The sequence below is a fragment of the Microcaecilia unicolor genome, chromosome 2 (assembly GCF_901765095.1).
Source record: "Microcaecilia unicolor chromosome 2, aMicUni1.1, whole genome shotgun sequence".
In the NCBI taxonomy this organism is placed as follows: Eukaryota; Metazoa; Chordata; class Amphibia; order Gymnophiona; family Siphonopidae; genus Microcaecilia; species Microcaecilia unicolor.
The window spans coordinates 62753453-62772339 of NC_044032.1; the positions used below are offsets into that span (position 1 = coordinate 62753453).

At 41.6% G+C, this 18887-nt stretch overlaps 1 protein-coding gene across 3 annotated transcripts in view; it reads left to right on the forward strand.

The window, feature by feature from the left end:
* NEDD4L (NEDD4 like E3 ubiquitin protein ligase) overlaps window positions 1-18887 on the forward strand; it is a 757870-nt gene that overhangs the window by 607418 nt on the left and 131565 nt on the right. For all 3 annotated transcript variants that reach the window (XM_030192990.1, XM_030192991.1, XM_030192989.1), the window contains one exon: window positions 11355-11426. In XM_030192990.1, coding sequence (XP_030048850.1) covers window positions 11355-11426 — 72 coding nt within the window. The remainder of the gene's footprint in view (window positions 1-11354; window positions 11427-18887) is intronic.

The following is an 18887-nucleotide window of genomic DNA, read 5'->3' on the forward strand; positions in this document are numbered from 1 at the left end:
GGATTTAGACAACTGTCTTGGAAAATTTAATAAACGAAGATTGTTACTTCTAACTGAATTTTCCAGTAACTCTGTTTTTTTTCACAGGAAAATCAAGTCTTTAACCATAGTCTCTTGTTGAGTTTGAAGTTTTTTAACTTCCAAGATCATATCTTTATCCGTTTGCTCTAATTTTTCAACTTTAGTATCCAGAATTTTAGTTTTTTGGTCAAGAGCCAAAAAATCCTGATTCAATTTATTTACTTGCGGGACAAGAGATTTTCCTAGGCCAACTATCAAGGTCCACAGCGAATCTAGCGTTACTTCCGCTGGTTTTTTAATTTCAAAAGAAAATTGTGTGGGTAGTACCTCTTTATCCGAAGTTTTCTCCAATATCAAGCTAGCAGCTTCTTCCACCTTCGATAGAATAGGTGTTTGTGTCCGAGACCTCAGTTCACATCCAACCGGATCTATTTCCTCCCGGCCCTGTAGACTTACACCACTTCGGGAAAGCAAGTCCAGAGACGCCTCGGTTGGTGTGCTATACCCTGCAGGTTGCGGGGGCGGTTCCCTCGAGTCGGGGCTGAGCGTCAGCTCAAGCCCAGGAGAAGCTTCCAGGCCTCCACTCGCACCGGCGCTACTCAGCGGGCTGCCTTCCGACATTTGAATCGCCGAAATAGTTTGAGTAGACGCTGCCTGAAGAAGCGTTCGAATATCTTGAGAGGTAAAGACTTGCCGTTGCGGGGCTTTGGAGGCAGGACGGCCCCGTCTTTTCGGCATGTTTGAATGATTTTCCCTTCAGGGAGCTAGAGTGTAGCCTGCTAGCGTCTCAAGGGCGCGGCCATCTTGAATCGCCTATTGCCTTAGATTATTTCTGGGTCTCTTCACCTTCATCCCATGCCCAGTATTGCTTTAGATTATTTCTGGGACTCTCCCTTTTCACCTTCATCCCATGCCCATTCATTCCAAAGCTTCCTTTCAATTGAAAAACTCACTAGCCTCCTGTGCATTGATGCTACAGAAATATTTAAATGTCTCTATCATAACACCCCTCTGCTACCTTTCTTCCAAAGTTTATATATTGAGATATTTAAGTCTGTCCCCATATGCTTTGACAAAGACCACTGAGCATTGTAGTAGCTGCCCTCTGGACTTACTACATCATTTTTTTAATATCCTTTTGAAGGTGTGGTCTCTATGTCTGTGTGTAATATTCTAAATGGGGTATCACTAGAAACCTATACAGAGGCATTATCACATTTTTTTTCCTGCCATCTTTTCTACCTTTTTGGCCACCTTAAGATCATCTTTTGTGCACAGAAGTACTTCATCCGCTAACTGTACTGCTCCCTTACAGCCCACATGCGTGACCCTGCATTTTTTAGCATTAAATCTTAGATATCAAATTCTAGACAACTCTTCAGGGTTCACTAGATTCTTCTTCATGCTATATTTTGGTATTGCCTGCAAAAAGGCAAATCTTTCCAGACAGCCCTTCCAGAATATTGCTCACAAAAATGTTGAAAACACCAGATCCATTTTTCCTGATCTTTCTAGGCCGACACAAGTGAGACGTAGGGCCTTTCTGGAACTCCGTCCCAGAGTAGAAGCCTTGAAAGCTAATTTTGTTTTACGTTTTCCTTGTATATGTACTGTTCTGCTTGAGGGCAAACAATTTCAATTTGTAGACCCTAAACAGCTTAAAGACTTTCTAGATGCTAGAGTTGAAGTGACTGTTACATGCCCTCCTACACATCAGGCTGGAGTCTGAATTTACAGGTAGCAAGTGTGTAATAATAATCTAATATTTTTTGCTTTTTTTTTCCTTTTCTTGGAATCGCTTTTCTTTAGTTGTGGACGGAAAAAAAAAGTGTTTATTGTTTCCTTATATTACATTGTGTAAAGAATTTCTTTTGTTATTTGAATGTGAATTGCATAATCACATTGTTGTGTGAATTATTAAATGATTAATAAAGGATAATTAAAAAAAAAAACACCAGATCCAAGGATCAATCACTGTGGCACTCCACTGTTAACATCTTTTTCATCTGAGTGAACTCTGTTTACCACTACCATTTTTCACTTCCCACTCATCCAGTTTCTAACCTAGTCAGTCACTTTAAGGTCTTCACTGAAGACAGTAAGTTTTGTAAGTAGCCTAGGTACATAAGTACATAAGTAATGCCACACTGGGAAAAGACCAAGGGTCCATCGACCCCAGCATCCTGTCCACCTGGCAAGCTTCCTAAACATACAAACATTCTGTACATGTTATTCCTGGAATTGTGGATTTTTCCCAAGTCCATTTAGTAGTGCTTTATGGACTTGTCCTTTAGGAAACCGTCTAACCCCTTTTTAAACTCTGCTAAGCTAACCTCCTCCACCACATTCTCCGGCAACGAATTCCAGAGTTTAATTACGCGTTGGGTGAAGAAACATTTTCTCTGATTTGTTTTAAATTTACTACACTGTAGTTTCATTGCATGCCCCCTAGTCCTAGTATTTTTGGAAAGCGTGAACAGACGCTTCATATCCACCTGTTACACTCCACTCATTATTTTATATACCTCTATCATGTCTCCCCTCAGCCGTCTCTTCTTCAAGCTGAAAAGCCCTAGCCTCCTTAGTCTTTCTTCATAGGGAAGTCGTCCCATCCCTGCTGTCATTTTAGTCACCCTTCGCTGCACCTTTTCCAATTCTACTATATCTTTCTTGATATGTGGTGACCGGAATTGAACACAATACTCAAGGTGCGGTCGCACCATGGAGCGATACAATGGCATTATAACATCCTCACACCTGTTTTCCATACCTTTCCTAATAATACCCAACATTCTATTCGCTTTCCTAGCCGCAGCAGCACACTGAGCAGAAGGTTTCAGTGTATTATCGACGACGACACCCAAATCCCTTTCTTGGTCCGTAACTCCTAACGTGGAACCTTGCATGACATAGCTATAATTCGGGTTCTTTTTTCCCACATGCATCACCTTGCACTTGCTCACATTAAACGTCATCTGCCATTTAGCCGCCCAGTCTCTCAGTCTCGTAAGGTCCTTCTGTAATTTTTCACAATTCTGTCGCGAGTTAACGACTTTGAATAACTTTCCAGCTTATAATCGAAAGTGATCGCCGGCCATCTTCCGACACAAATCTGGAGATGGCCGGCGATTTCTTAAAAGCGGCGAAATCGGTATAATTGAAAACGGCATTTTTGACAGCATCGCCGCTTTCCCGTCGCTTCGCCGGCGAAAGTTCAAGGGGGCGTGTCGGTAGATTAGCGAAGGCAGGACATGGGCGGGCATGGGCGTGGCTACCAGATGGCCGGCTTTCGCCGATAATGGGAAAAAAAAGTGGCTTTAAGCAGTATTTCACCGACTTTACTTGGTCCTGTTTATTTTCACGACCAAGCCTCAAAAAGGTGCCCCAACTGACCAGATAACCACTGGAGGGAATGGGGGATGACCTCCCCATACTCCCCCAGTGGTCACCAATCCCCTTCCAAACTAAAAAAAATAAAAATAAAAACCTTTTTTGCCAGCCTGTATGCCAGCCTCAAATGCCGTACCCACCTCCATGACAGCAGAATGTGTTGTATCCTCCGACAGCCTTTCCCTGGTTGTGATGTGGCTCTCAGGTGAGTGTGACACCTTTTCTGTTAGGTGCCCTGCAGAGTCACATTAGCAATGCATTGTGGTGGGTGTAGGGTACTGGGCTCTACTCCCATGGTGCTTTTCCCCCCTGCTAACTGGGTCAGAGTGTGCCCTGTTTTGTTTCCTGTTGTAGTCCATGCGGTAGTGGCCATTTTTGTGAGCCAGTTTTAGTTCCCTTTCCTGTGTTACCCACGTTAGAGAACGTAGTTCTTACCTTGAATGGTTTTGAAAGAGGGCATTGTACACCATTGTGCCAGCTCTGACCTACTGCTAATCTTAGTACCAGGGGACTCTTTGCCAGTGGGGCACAACATCTGATCTGCAGTTAACTGTGAGTAAACGTGGTTATTTCAAGAAAGGACTTTTTCAGAGAGATTAGTCTTCAGGTGTGAACTGGTGTGCCAAAGTTATACAGCAGCAATAAGTCCTAGAGGCTGTATGCAGGTCCCTGGAGCAATTTTAGTGGGTGCAGTGCATTTGTGGGTAGTGGGTTTGGGGGGGGGGGGGGTTGGGGGGCTCAGCTCCCAAAGTAAGGGAGCTATGTACGTGGGAGCTTTTCTAAAGTCCACCGCAGTGACCCCTAGGGTGGCTGGTTGGTGTCCTGGCATGTCAGGGGGGCCAGTGCACTAAAAATGCTGACTCCTCCCACGGCCAAATGCCTTGAATTTGGCCGGGGTTTGAGATGGCCGACATAACTTTCCATTATCGCTGAAAAACAAACCCGGCCATCTCAAATCCAGCGAACTCCACGGCATTTGGCCGGGCTAAACCGTATTATCGAAAAAAAAGATGGCCGGCCATCTTTTTCGATAATACGGTTCTGGCCAACATAGATCGCCAGCAATCTATTTGGCCGGCGACGTTCAATTATGCTCCTCCACGTGTCATCAGCAAAGGCTGTGCTCAAATCTAAGTAAACCACATCCAGCGCTGTTCCTTGATCCCAACTATCTGGCCACCTAGTGAAAGAAATTAATCAGATACATCAGACAAGACCTATGTCTAGTAAACCATGCTTCCTCAGATCCTCCAAACCATTGGGCAACACAATAATAATGGGTGACTGGGTAAATGTAATATCGGGACACACTAGGGAGGTAAAATTCCTTGATGAAATCAAGGACAGCTTTATGGAGCAGCTGGTACAGGAACCGACGAGAGAAGGAAAAATTCTAGACCTAGTCTTTAGTGGAGCGGATGATCTGGTGCGGGAGGTAATGGTGCTGGGGCCGCTTGATAACATTGATCATAATATGATCGGATTTGATATTAGCTTTGAAGTAAGTATACATAGGAAATCAAATATGTTAGCGTTTAACTTTAGAAAAGGAGACTATGATAAAATGAGAAGAATGGTGAAAGAACTGTATCTATTTTATTAGTTCATTGTAAGCCGCTTTGGGGCTGCAAAACTGTGGCAAAAGGCGGGGTATAAATGAAATAAATAAATAAATAAAAGAAAACTTAGAGGAGCGACTGCGAGGGTCAAAAATTTACATCAGGCGTGGTTGCTGTTCAAAAACACCATCCTGGAAGCCCAGGCCAAATATATTCTGCATATTAAAAAAGGAGGATGGAAGACCAAACGACAGCCGGCGTGGTGAAATAGTGAGGTAAAGGAAGCTATTAGAGCTAAAAGAAAATACTTCAGAAAATGGAAGAAGGAACCGACTGAAAATAATAAGAAATGGCATAAGGAATGTCAAGTCAAATGCAAAGCACTGATAAGGAAAGCTAAGAGGGACTTCGAAAAAAAGATTGCGTTGGAGGCAAAAACACATAGTAAAATTTTTTTAGGTATATTAAAAGCAGGAAGCCGGCAAAAGAATCAGTTGGACTGCTAGATGACCGAGGGGTAAAAGGGGCGATCACAGAATACAAAGCCGTAGCAGAGAGATTCAATGAATTCTTTGCTTCGGTCTTCACCAAGGAAGAGTTGGGTGAGATACCAGTGCCAGAAATGGTATTCGAAGCTGACGAGTCGGAGAAACTTAATGAATTCTCTGTAAACCTGGAGGATGTAATGGGGCAGTTCTACAAACTGAAGAGTAGCAAATCTCCTGGACCGAATGTTATTCATCCCAGAGTACTGATAGAACTGAAAAATGAGCTTGCGGAGCTCTTGTTAGAAATATGTAAGTTATCCTTAAAATCGAGCGTGGTACTGGAAGATTGGAGGGTGGCCAATGTAACACCGATTTTTAAAAAAAGGTTCCAGAGGAGATCCGGGAAATTATAGACCGGTGAGTCTAACGTCAGTGCCGGGCAAAATGGTAGAGACTATTATTAAGAACAAAATTACAGAGCATATTCAAAAGCATGGATTAATGAGACTAAGTCAACATGGATTTAGTGAAGGCAAATCTTGCCTCATCAATCTACTGCATTTATTTGAAGGGGTGAAGAAACATGCTGATAAAGGGGAGCCGGTTAATATTGTGTATCTGGATTTTCAGAAAGCGTTTGACAAAGTACCTCATGAAAGACTCCAGAGGAAATTGGAGAGTCTTGGAATAGGAGGTAGTGTTCTATTGTGGATTAAAAACTGGTTAAAAGATAGAAAACAGAGAGTAGGATTAAATGGTCAGTATTCATTCTCAATGGATAAGGGTAGTTAGTGGGGTTCCCTAGGGCTCTGTGCTGGGACCACTGCTTTTTAACATATTTATAAATGATCTAGAGATGGGAGTAACTAGTGAGGTAATTAAATTTGCTGATGACACAAAGTTATTCAAAGTCGTTACATCGCGGGAGGATTGTGAAAAATTACAAGCGGACCTTACGAGACTGGGAGACTGGGCATTTAAATGACAGATGACATTTAATGTGAGCAAGTTCAAAGTGATGCATGTGGGAAAGAGGAACCCGAATTATAGCTGTGTCATGCAAGGTTCCACGTTAGGAGTCACAGACCAAGAAAGGGATCTAGGTGTCGTATTATATTGTGTACATTATTATGTTTTATTCACTTTATTGTTTTTAAGCCACATTGAACTTGAGTCTATTTCGGACTAATGTGGGGTATAAATGTCATGAATGAATAAATAAATAAATATTAGACACCTGCAAGCCTGAGGGTTATTGAGGTGGAGCACAGTCAAGTACAATAGGTATTTTCCTGTCTCACTATTTAAAATAACAGAGTTGCAGTGGAATATGAACCTGGTTGTGCTGGATTAAAGTCCACTGCATTGACCACAAGGCTGCCCTTCTGCTCTGCAGGGATGTCTGTGTGGCCATTTTTGTACAAATGCTGCAAGACAGACATCCTTGTCCCTGGTTGTTTGGTGTTCATAATTTGGACGTTTTATTTTGAAAAATGGCTGTTCATTTTGGATTTTCTCATGTACTTTTGAATAGGAAACCCCAACAGTTTTCCTGTTCGAAAATGGCGGTGAGATGAACAGGTTTTTTGGGGACATTATGAGTGGGATGTCCCAATTCTAACTTGGATGTTATTTTGAAAATGCCCCTCCATGTTTCCTAGCCATACTTCACTTGTAATATATAATGTATAACACTGTAGTCAGTGTTGGATTCAAATGAAAATTGTAATTTTTACTGATACCCAGATATCCAGGTACTGTTGTATTCAGCACCGATACCCAGAAAACTATCCAGGTAAGCTATGACAGTTTATTTATTTATGATGACATTTCTACTCCACATTTTCCTAAGAAAACTTGGGTTCAGTGTGGCTTACATAACAAATTAAGAAGCATTATAAGACAATTAACATTAATAGAAGAATACAATTATTTAAAAAATTCTTTTCATATTAGCTGAATACAGATCTAAAGACATGGTCTTTAAGTAAACTTCTGAACAACATATAATCGACTGAGTGTCTGATATACTTGGATAATGAGTTCCAGAATTTGGTACTTTGGTAAGAAAAATTAGCATTATGGATAGTTTTGTAGGTTACATTTTTACAACTTGGGAAATGTGATATGAGATATTCTCTAGATGATGAGGTGGCATTTTGTGGTGATAACCTAATATGAGATCTGTCATATAAGATGATAAGATACCATAAAGGATCTGATGAACAAGAACACAGAGCTTAAAAGAAAATCTTTTGTTGATAGGTAACCAATGTAGATCCGTAAGAATAGAAGATTTAATGTAACACAGCGATCTATGTATAAGGCGGGCAGCTGTGTTTTGTTCAGTTTGTAGTTTTCTTAAGAGACTCCACTTAATACCTGCATAGTAAAATTTGATTAAGACCAGAGGTGTGCTGGAGCCGGCTCGCACCGGCTCGCAAGAGCCTATTGTTAAATTTTACTGGTTTTTGCGAGCCGGTTGTTGGAGTCAGGCAGCCAGCACACAAGCACCTGTTTTTTTTCTCCTCCTTTCTCCCTCCTCCCTGACAGGGGCGAAGTCACGCCCCCCCCCCCCTCCCCATTCTTGGCTCAGGCCCCTCAGCAGTGTCCGTGCCTATGATTATCTGGCATCCCCCCACCTCACATCCTGTGCGGTCTGGTGTCTTGCAAGTTGCACCCTTCTCTCCTCCCTGCGGTTTGTCGTCTATTTCACTTCCCTCTCCACCTTGCACTGTGCCACCACTGTAGTCCTCCGAACTTCCGGCAGCCTCGCCCTCCCCTCTTGCTTGCTCTGGAAGCTTTCTGCAGCATCCCACCTACGCGGGAACAGGAAGTTGTACTGTGCAGTGAGAAAGCTTTTGGGGCCGCCAAAGAGCGAGGCTGCCTTGAGAGGAGAGTTAATGCTGGTAGAAGATCTGAGAACTACAGCAGAAGGAGGGGGCAGGGAGTGAAGTGAAAAAGCAAGGAAAATGACATCGGACTGTGAGCAGAAGGGAAGGGAGAGAGAAACCGGATTGAGGAGGTGGAGGTGGGAAAAAAATGCTAGATTGCGGTGGAGATGAGAAATGCCAGATTGCCAGTTCTCGTGGACTGTGTTTTATGAGCATGGATTTACGACACTCTTCTAATGCATGACCGACCAGCTGTGAATTGACTACAGCAAACCCTAGACACTATTTTGGAAACTTGTCCTCCATACTGAAGATTTAGCACTCGATTCCTGGAATACAGATAAGTCTTTTTCTAGGATTTGTTTTTCAACGTTATTAAGTGGACTTGTTTCATTAGGGTTTGGTGTACTGATTGAATCTGGCGTTTACCATTTTTTGATGTTGTGATATGATGTGATATTTTGATTTTTTTTTGTTTGTTTTAGTTTTTTTGAATCTACTATCATTATACTTATTTTAAGTTTAAAACTGCTTCATTGTATTTTAGTACTACTTTGACTTTTGGGGAGGTTTTTTTGATACTTGATTCCCACTGCTTGTATTTTTTGACAAACATGATAAGAAAGAAACAAAACAACCAGACAGCAAAGGTAGAAAAGAATTTTATTTTGAATTTAGTGAATGGAAAATGTCAGCGTTAAAAGAAATTTACACTGATTTCTTAATATTTTATAGAATGTAGGGTGCTGTTTGCATTTCTCTAGTGTTGCTCTGTGTGCAGAGTGTGGCTTCTTAGGGGTTATGTTTAATTTTTGTCTACATGTCCATATTTAAACGTTGTGGTCACTTATTCTGCACTTGGAAAGGGTCTATTTGTGTTCAATATTTTTGACCGAGGCCAGGTACTGCATGGAGTTGCTATTTAAGCATCCGTAATATTTCAGCTTGTTCAGTTCCACAATAGGCATATTGATGTTCTAGGTTCCACTGCAATATTTACTATTTTGAGCGTTTCTAGGTAGAGTCTTTGTGCTACTTCTGTTAATTAGTGGTGTTATGCTAAAATAAATTAGCTCTATAGGTCCTGGGTAATTTTTGTAGGTTTTATAGTAAAGGTACTTCTCAATAACCTTGGAACTGGAGAGGGTTTATGGTTTACTGAGAAGACACCAAAATCAAAATTTTTGTTTTTTTATATGGTGAGTTCCTGGTGAAATGCTCTTTTTCTGCTTTACATAAGAAAAGCCATACTGGGGCAGACAGTCCATCTAGTCCAGTATCCTGTCTCCAACATGGGCCAATTCTGGTCACGAGTACCTAGAAGAATCCCAACTAGTAACAAGATTCCTTCTTGCCAACCCCACGGATAAGTAATGGCTTTAATGTTTACCGTGGAACCACAGTTTCTGTTTTGGTTATAAGTAGTGTCCAGCTTACTAGCAGTTTATGGACTTTTCCTTCAGGAATTTGTCGAAATCTTTTTAAAACCCAGGTACTCTAACTGCTTCTAAAACAGACATCATGTTATGGGAATCAGGTTCTCAATGTTCAGAGTTTCTATCTATTTATTTACTTATGGTATTTTATCCCACATTAAACTTGAATTAGATTGGAACCTGGAAGCATTAAAAAAATTAATTCCCGGAAAGAGTAATGCATGACCCCCCCCCCCCCCCCCGGCAATTGGGGGGGGGGGGGCGCAGAGGTGGACGGGGGGCGCAGAGTTGGACCGGGGAGCGAGCCTGTTGTTAAAAATTTACCAGCACACCACTGATTAAGACTAACGACTGAACTAAAGTACGAAAGACTGATCTTGAAAAGAATGGTTTTAATCTTTCTTAGCTGTCCTAACTTGTCTGGATAGTTTTCTGGGTAATGGCACTGTACTATCTTGACTCTGCCTCTCACTGATACCATCCAGATAGTGCTGAGGTGATTAGTGATGATATTCAGTGGTGTTATTTAGATGCCACCAAAAATCCAGGTATTACCTATATGTAGGAGCTCTTACTCTGGTAAGTACCGCTAAGTATTGAGCCCTATATTTTTTTTTATCTAGTTAGGCCATAACTTTATTGTAAAGTTATTTTGGCAAGTTAATATGATCCCTTCTGTAACTTACTTTCCTGTTTTAGAAAATTTATTCCTCAGGCCACTTTAAAACTCATTCATGTCTGAATGTTAAACTGCAACACAAAGGGACACTGAGTAAGAAGTAGTTCATATCCATGAATTATAGACCATGGCCCACAGTTTCAAATGGGTTATGAGTGCCTTTTCATACAAACAAGCTGTGATACTTTGCTTTTGAATTGATTTTGTTGCAACTGTTGTGTTGAGGGACCCATGCTTTCCAGGTCTGAGCTGTATGCTTATCTTCCATCTTGGAAAGGGTTTAATTTAGAAAGGAACAAGATGTCAGATGCACTTGGTTTTTAGATGATCTGTACCTGTACTTGAGTATTAGTTGTGTAAATGAAAAACATAAGATGTAGTTTGTATAGAGCAATCCAAAATAAGAAACGGAAACAATTTATTTGCCTCTATAAACGTGGTTGGGAACTATACAATATTGAACTCCCGAGGTCATCTGGCATTTGGAGATATCCAGACTATACAATTGGGTTATACTTTATTTGGAAACGATGCTGCCTTTTCAGCCCCTCACTCACAAACATTTAATGGTTAAATAATCATATCTTTTCCAATGGATATTCTTGTTTTGACCTTGATGATAATGGTATTAATATCTGCTAGGTTGCCTCCTTTTTCACCAATTGTGTTCTTGCTCCAGTGGAAGAAATAAAGAAAATGAAGAAGATAGCAAGCACAAGTTTCTACAGAGATGACACCCATTTCATGATTTAGTTGCTACAATAATTATTCTCATGAATATCTTAGACTATGCTAAACTCTAATTTTGTGTTAATGATGGATCATTTGTGTTAATGACCGATCATCTGTAAAATAAAGTAACTTCTGGACTGGTTTTATTTTAACAGAGAGAACCGCCTTCAAGATTAAGGTCCTGCAGCGTAACAGATGGTGTTGCTGAGCACTCTCACTTATCACTGGTAAACTAACTTTTTTTATTTGTATACGTTTTTCTTTACCTCATGTTCCAAGAGTCACTTTTTCCTCTGGCATTTCCTTCAATTGCTATTGGGAATCACCATTTAGGTTAAAGGTGGATTTTGAATTTGAATAATCACCCTTCCAAACCCAAGCACAAGGCAAGTTACATTTAGGTGGGGGTCTCAACTCAGTCCTTGGGGAACCCCCAAGCCAGACAGGTTTTCAGGATACCCACAAAATATAGAAACAGAGAAACAATGAAAATGCATAAGATACACTTACTTCCAATGGAGGCAGGTCACGCAAATGTATCTCATGCAAATTTATTGTGGATATCTTGAAAACCAGACTGGCTTGGGGTTCCGGGAGGACTGGGTTGAGAATCCCTGGTCTTAAAGCCTTAATTTACGAACTGCTGGGCTCTAGGCTACTTTGCTTCTCCAGATTAATGCCAGATGAAATTTTGTGCTGTATCAGTACAGGAGCTGAAAAGTAGTGCTGACTGACTTTTTCTTTAATCATGTTGCTTGCTTTTCCAAAAGCCACTTGTTTAGTTATATTTTTCCCTAAATGTTCCTAATAGAAAAGTAGAAATTGTCAAATATAAGTACAGATTCTTAACATTTTATTTTTTATTAAAATAAAAATTTTCATGGAAGAATACATCTGAAGGCACATGTGAGGCCCCTAATCATAGCTGATAAACATTATGTAAAACTATAAAATCAGTATTGCTGAGCCTTTCCCAGGCATATCCCAGCATTCACCTTGGCCATCAAGAGTTCAAAAGTTGGTTCTATTTTATTTTCTTCTTTGAAGTGAGGGGGAGGGGGAATTGATTCAGCCATGTTAAAGAGTTGCACTAAGGACACGAAAGAGCCATACATGGGTCCCAGCCATCTGGCCGAGTGCCACTATTTTAAATGTTGTCTTGGATCAACTCCGAAGCACAGTGAAAAATCATGGAATACTTTGTGACAGAAAAAAAGTCTCATTTATGTAAATTTTCTCCTTTTTGGTTCTGTTCACTTGTCAGCACGCTGCCATTCCTGCTGCTTGGCAACAGCAATTTAATGAAGAATCCTTGACCCTTTTTTATGTTCTTTTTATGTTTACTTAGTCTGTCTGTATTAACTGCATATTGTCAAATTTTATACTGTCTGGGTGCATGCATCTCTGCAACACTTGTGTTGTATGCATGAATGTCCAGAATACTGGAACTTTCATAGGTGTACGGTTATGTGTGTTAATTGCAGCAAATCAACTGAGCAATATTCTGTAAGGGCACACAAGTGGCATAGAGTGTAAATGCAAGGGGACATTCACAGGGCAAGGCAGAACAGAAAGGCATTGGTTAGGTACGAGCCCTTAATAAATGTGTGATCAGTTGTGATTATTGCAGAGTTGTAGCCTATTGTTCAGGGACTCGTTAAAGCAGAAGCATGGCTGTCTAGCATATCCAAAGGTCTGGCTCTTGGCTTTATTTCCTCTATTCCTAGTCTTACTCTTTTTAGTCCGAATATAATTTTACTCATGTAGAACTTGTTTTGGAATTAAAAGTAAGCACCACTTTTTTTTATAGCCCTATTTTAAAATATTGCCTCTGTGTGTTCGACATGTAGCATCATGGCACATTCAAACGGTGCTGATAAAGTTTTCTAGAGGTTCTTGATATGGAAGCAGTTCTCCACAGTTATCTCCACAGAATACAAACAATCTGATTAAAACAGAAGAAGCTTCACAAAGTTGTTGGTGAGGCCCCACTTGGAGTAGTGTATTCAGTTTTGGAGGCCATATCTCACTATAGAAGTTAAAAAGACTTGAAGTGGTTCAGAAAAAGTGGTATGGGGTTTGCCCCTCAAGTTATATGAGAAGATGACCTGAAGATGTGTACCCTGGAGAAATAAGAGATAGCGGTGATATAATACAGACATTAAATATATTAATAAACAAACAAACCTTTTCCAGATACAGGAAAGTGATAGAATTAGAGGACATGAATTGAGGTTGCAGGGGGGCCAACTCAGGATTAACGTCAAGATGTACTTTTCACAGACAGGATGGTAGATACCTAAAACGGTTTCAGAATTCAAAAATGCTTGAGATAAACACAAAGCAATCCTGTATGGAAAGAGAATGGAAACAAATTTAGTGGTACTTAGATGGAAACCCCAATAATTGGGAAACGTGGAGGGGCATAATCGAAAGGGACGCGCAAGTTTTTCTGAGGACGTCCTCGCAGGACGTCCCCGTGAAGGGGTTGTGAAACCCGTATTATCAAAACAAGATGGACACCCATCTTTCATTTCGATAATATGGTCGGGGACGCCCAAATCGCGAAATTTAGGTTGACCTTAGAGATGGTCGTCCCCGATTTTTGGCAATAATGGAAACAGAAGATGACCATCTCAGAAACGACCAAATGCAAGCCTTTTGGTTTTGGGAGGAGCCAGCATTTGTAGTGCACTGGTCCCCCTCACATGCCAGGACAGCAACCGGGCACCCTAGGGGGCACTTTAGTGGACTTCAGAAATTGCTCCCAGGTGCATACCTCCCTTACCATGTGTGCTGAGCACCCCCCACCCAAAAACCCCACTACCCACAACTGTACACCACTACCATAGCCCGTATGGATGAATGGGGGCACCTAGATGTGGGTACAGTGGGTTTCTGGTGGGTTTTGGATGGCTCACATTTACCACCACAAGTGTAACAGGTAGGGGGGGATGGGCCTGGGTCCGCCTGTCGGAAGTGCACTGCACCCACTAAAACTGCGCCAGGGACTTGCATACTGCTGTGATGGACATTGCTTTTGACTCGTAACCACTTGTAACCACTCGTCTCCACCTACCCTCCTCTCTTCCTTCCCGTTCACATTAATTGATTTGATTTGCTTACTTTATTTATTTTTTGTCTATTAGATTGTAAGCTCTTTGAGCAGGGACTGTCTTTCTTCTGTGTTTGTGCAGCGCTGCGTATGCCTTGTAGCGCTATAGAAATGCTAAATAGTAGTAGTAGTAGTAATGATATATTACTATATAAAGTTTGTTTTTAATTGTTAGTGTTATTGCTTGAAGTATGAAGCATATTTGTACAAGAATGGTCTCTAAGGCCAAGTAATGAACATTATTTATTTATTTAGATTTTGCTCACACCTTTTTCAGTAGTAGCTCAAGGTGAGTTACATTCAGGTACTCTGGATTTTTTGTAAAGAACCTTTCTGTTTATAAAGGGTATGACTAAAAAAAGATGCCAGTTCATTTTCAGCATACATCTTGGTTTTGTAGAGAAAGTTCGTGCTGGCTGTTGTTTTGACTAATACTAAATGAAATGACTGAGACATGAGTCGAGGACAGTTTCTTCTTAGTTTTTGGTGTTGAGATGAAGAAACTGTATAATACTGGAAGAAGTAATGCCCCAGAACCTTTGTGCCAGGGATGTAGAACTGTATGATTGCTAGCCAAATCCAGAGGATGAAGCCTCCTGTTAAACATGTAGCAATGTAAGCCATATTAGTAAACATCTTTTCTGGAAAAGAGTTGGAAGTGCTGAGATGTTTGCCACAGTTTTGATTTGTGTGACATATTTAGTATTGTGAAGTTGGTTTATTTCTACTACTACTACTACTACTATTTAGCATTTCTATAGCGCTACAAGGCATACGCAGCGCTGCACAAACATAGAAGAAAGACAGTCCCTGCTCAAAGAGCTTACAATCTAATAGACAAAAAATAAATAAAGTAATCAAATCAATTAATGTGAACGGGAAGGAAGAGAGGAGGGTAGGTGGAGGCAAGTGGTTACAAGTGGTTACGAGTCAAAAGCAATGTTAAAGAGGTGGGCTTTCAGTCTAGATTTAAAGGTGGCCAAGGATGGGGCAAGACGTAGGGGCTCAGGAAGTTTATTCCAGGCGTAGGGTGCAGCGAGACAGAAGGCGCGAAGTCTGGAGTTGGCAGTAGTGGAGAAGGGAACAGATAAGAAGGATTTATCCATGGAGCGGAGTGCACGGGAAGGGGTGGAGAGATACTGGGGAGCAGCAGAGTGAATACATTTATAGGTTAGTAGAAGAAGTTTGAACAGGATGTGAAAACGGATAGGGAGCCAGTGAAGGGTCTTGAGGAGAGGGGTAGTATGAGTAAAGCATATGTTCCATTAATTCTTCTATAATGTTTTTAAAGTTCTGAATACTTTCTACCCAACTAGTAATGGTATTGTTCCTGACAAAAAAAAAGGCATACTCCGCTCAGTGGCGTAGGAAGAGGGGGGCGGTGGGGTGGTCCGCCCCGGGTGCACGCCGCTGGGGGAGTGTCGGCTCGCTGGTTCCCTGCTCTTTCTGCCCCGGAATAGGTTACTTCCTGTTCCGGGGCAGAGAAAGCAGGGAAGCAGCAGAGCCGACGCAGCTCCCAGTGACATGCACTGAGGGCGGATCGGCCCTCCCGCCTGCCCTCCGCTGCAAGGTAAGGGTGCGTTTCGGGGGGGGGGGTGCGCAGCGGCGACCCGCCCCGGGTGTCAGGCACCCTCGCTATGGCACTGCCCCTTCCCTTCTCCTCTGCAGCCTGTAAGTGGCATAATTTGCATTTAGTGATACATTTAGAAATTCCAGGCTTAGGCTGTAGAACAGGTGTGGTGGCATGCCATTAGCCAGGTGCTTTTCAGCTTTCTCGCTCTCTTCTGTGGAATATTTTAATTGTAAATCATTAACATAATCAAATGTATTAGGAAGTGGACATAAAACTGAGAACTCAATATTCAAAGGATTTATGCTCCTAACTTTGAGAGTTATGCTTATAAATTGACCTCTTTAAAAATTTACTAGGGCTGAGTGCATAAATTTTTACTCAATAGTTCACTAAACTTATTCCGGCCGATATTCAAAATGATTTAACCAGCTGAAAACAGCTGCTGACCAGTTAAATCAGTTCTTTGTGGCTATTCAGTCATTTTCAATGGCACTTATCCAGTTATTTTCGCAGAAAGTGATTGGTTAGTGCTGAACCGAAAAGCAGCTAAATTGTGGGCGTTCCAGAGGCGGGGTCAGGTTAAGCGCCATTATTTGGCCCCTCACCGCATAAGTAAACCACTTCTGGCCACATAAATAGCAGTCCTATCTTTAAGTGGTTTGGCCTATGCAGGCAAGGACTGAATATTGGCCTAGCTGGCTAAGTGTTAGCTAAAAAACCCCCACAGATATTAAGTACCAAAGTCTGGACAGGGCCCGGCATTGAATATCCAGGAATAACACCGCTGGCGACTGAATATCGGTGGGATTTATTTTATTTATTTCCAGACACATAGAGACATATATTTTTTTTTAAGTGCTTAGACTTACAAAGTTACATAGTAGCTTATGGAACTTTGTAAGTCCAAGTTCTTTGAAAATGAGCCCCATAGGCAGTTAAGGAGCAGAGTAGCAGATACAGTCCTCAACGGGAAGGGGGAAAATTAAGAGTGAAAACGGGGGTCTTGAGGGCTTGTTTAAAGACTGGATAGGAGGGTTGGTTCCTGATGTGCAGGAGATCATTCCACAGTTTTGGTCCTATGTAGCAGGAGGTGGCGAATCAAAATTGATTAGGGGAGGGAAGAACCAAGAAGTTAATGTCAGCAGAGCACAGAAAACAGAGCTGCATAAGGAATCGGGTGCTTGTTGAGACGGGCAGGTGCAAGTGGAGAACTAGCCTTGTAGAAAGGTAACCAGTGTTCAGATCGGAGAAGGGGGGTTACATGATCAAATCGACTGGTATTGTGGAGTATTTTATCAGCTGTAGATTGGACTAACTGGAGATGTTTAAGGGGATGAAAGAGGAAGAATTAAATTTAAGAGCATAAAAGGTGGATGGTAACAGAGGTGGATTTGGGGCAGGGAAAAGAAATTAGCAGCTTAGCACTGATTTTCAGCACTAGACTCATAAATTACTCTCATAAATCTAGGCAAATAAGTGGTAGGCATAACTTTGAGCATAATTTTTAAGCTCCTAAATTAAGAAGAATTTTCAGTTGAAATGTTATGCAACTGAGTTTGCCTGAAAATAGGGCACAGGTTTAGGAGGCTATTCCACTTAAAATTGTAAAGTTCTTCATACTTCGATTTTGCACAAGCCTCACCCTCTATCACCAATGATGAGGGCTGTCGAGAAACTGGGCCGGGCCTGGGACAAGGCCACCCCTGGGGCCCCGCACCTGCCCTCTCCCCCCGAAGTCGCCGCCGCCGCATCACAGTCCCCACCTGCCCCCTTCCGTCCGCCACCGGGCCGGGCCCCCTGCATTGAAATCATCACAGCGCCTCACCTGTCACCTCGCTCTGTGACTGAGCACAGCAACGGCAGATTGGATTCACCTCCCTTCGAGCCTTCCCTCCCTGTGTCCCGTCCTCGTAGAAGTTACATCAGACGAGGGTGGGACACAGGGAGGGAAGGCCTGAAGGGAGGCGAATCCGATCTGTCGCTGCTGGGCTTTCAGTCACGGAGGTGACAGGTGAGGTGTTGTGATGATTTCCAGGGCCAAGAGGGGGGTGGGTGGGAACTGTGGTGCCAAGCCCCCCTTGGAGGTGTGAGCAGTTTTATCCCCCCCCCCCCCCCCCCCCCCCCCTTGGCCCTGCCAATGATGCTTTCTCTTCTGGCTAAGCTACTTCAACCAACTGTAGTTTAAAGTGAACTGACTTCTTGTATGGAGAATCTTCATGTGGAATTTATAATCACTGATGGTCAATTGTCTCCAAGTCTTGCGTATATATGTATCTCTCACTAAATATATAGTATTCATATAGTTTGTATGTGTGTGTCTAGTTTGTGTCTGTGTGTCTATGTGAATGTACACATATCTATCAGAATGCATTTATGTATATGTTATCTGGAGTCTAATCCAGAAAAGGAGAGGCAATAGAGGTCTGTAGATCACAGCAATCAAAGAACAGAATGGATCTCAGTCAATGTTCAGAAGCCATAAAACTTTACTAAAAATAACCTTTTTTTTAAATGTAATTCATAAAGCATAAATCTTTCTTAAAAATAACCCAAAGAGACCATGTTTCATCTCCCAAGAGGCTGTGTCACTGAAAGACAACATAAAATTAAAAATGACTGTTACAAATCATAAAACTTTCTCTCTCATATTGATATCACAAATTAGTATAATTTGTGATATAAATGTGAGAGAGAATTTTTTCTGATTTGTAATAGTCATTTTTAATTTTATGTATGTCTTTCATTGTAAAGTAAATCTCCTGACACAGCCTTTTGGGAGGCAAAATGTGGCCACATTGGGTTATTTTTTAATAAAGTTTTATCATTTCTGAATTAAATTTTACAAAAGATTATTTTTAATAATGTATGGTTTCTGAACATTGATTGAGATCTGTTCTTTGATTGTATGTTATCTGGAGGACAGCAAAACAGTTATTTATAGAAAGATTTCTAATTAGATCCAAAAACAAAATATGTCTGGAAAGAGAATGAGACACTGAA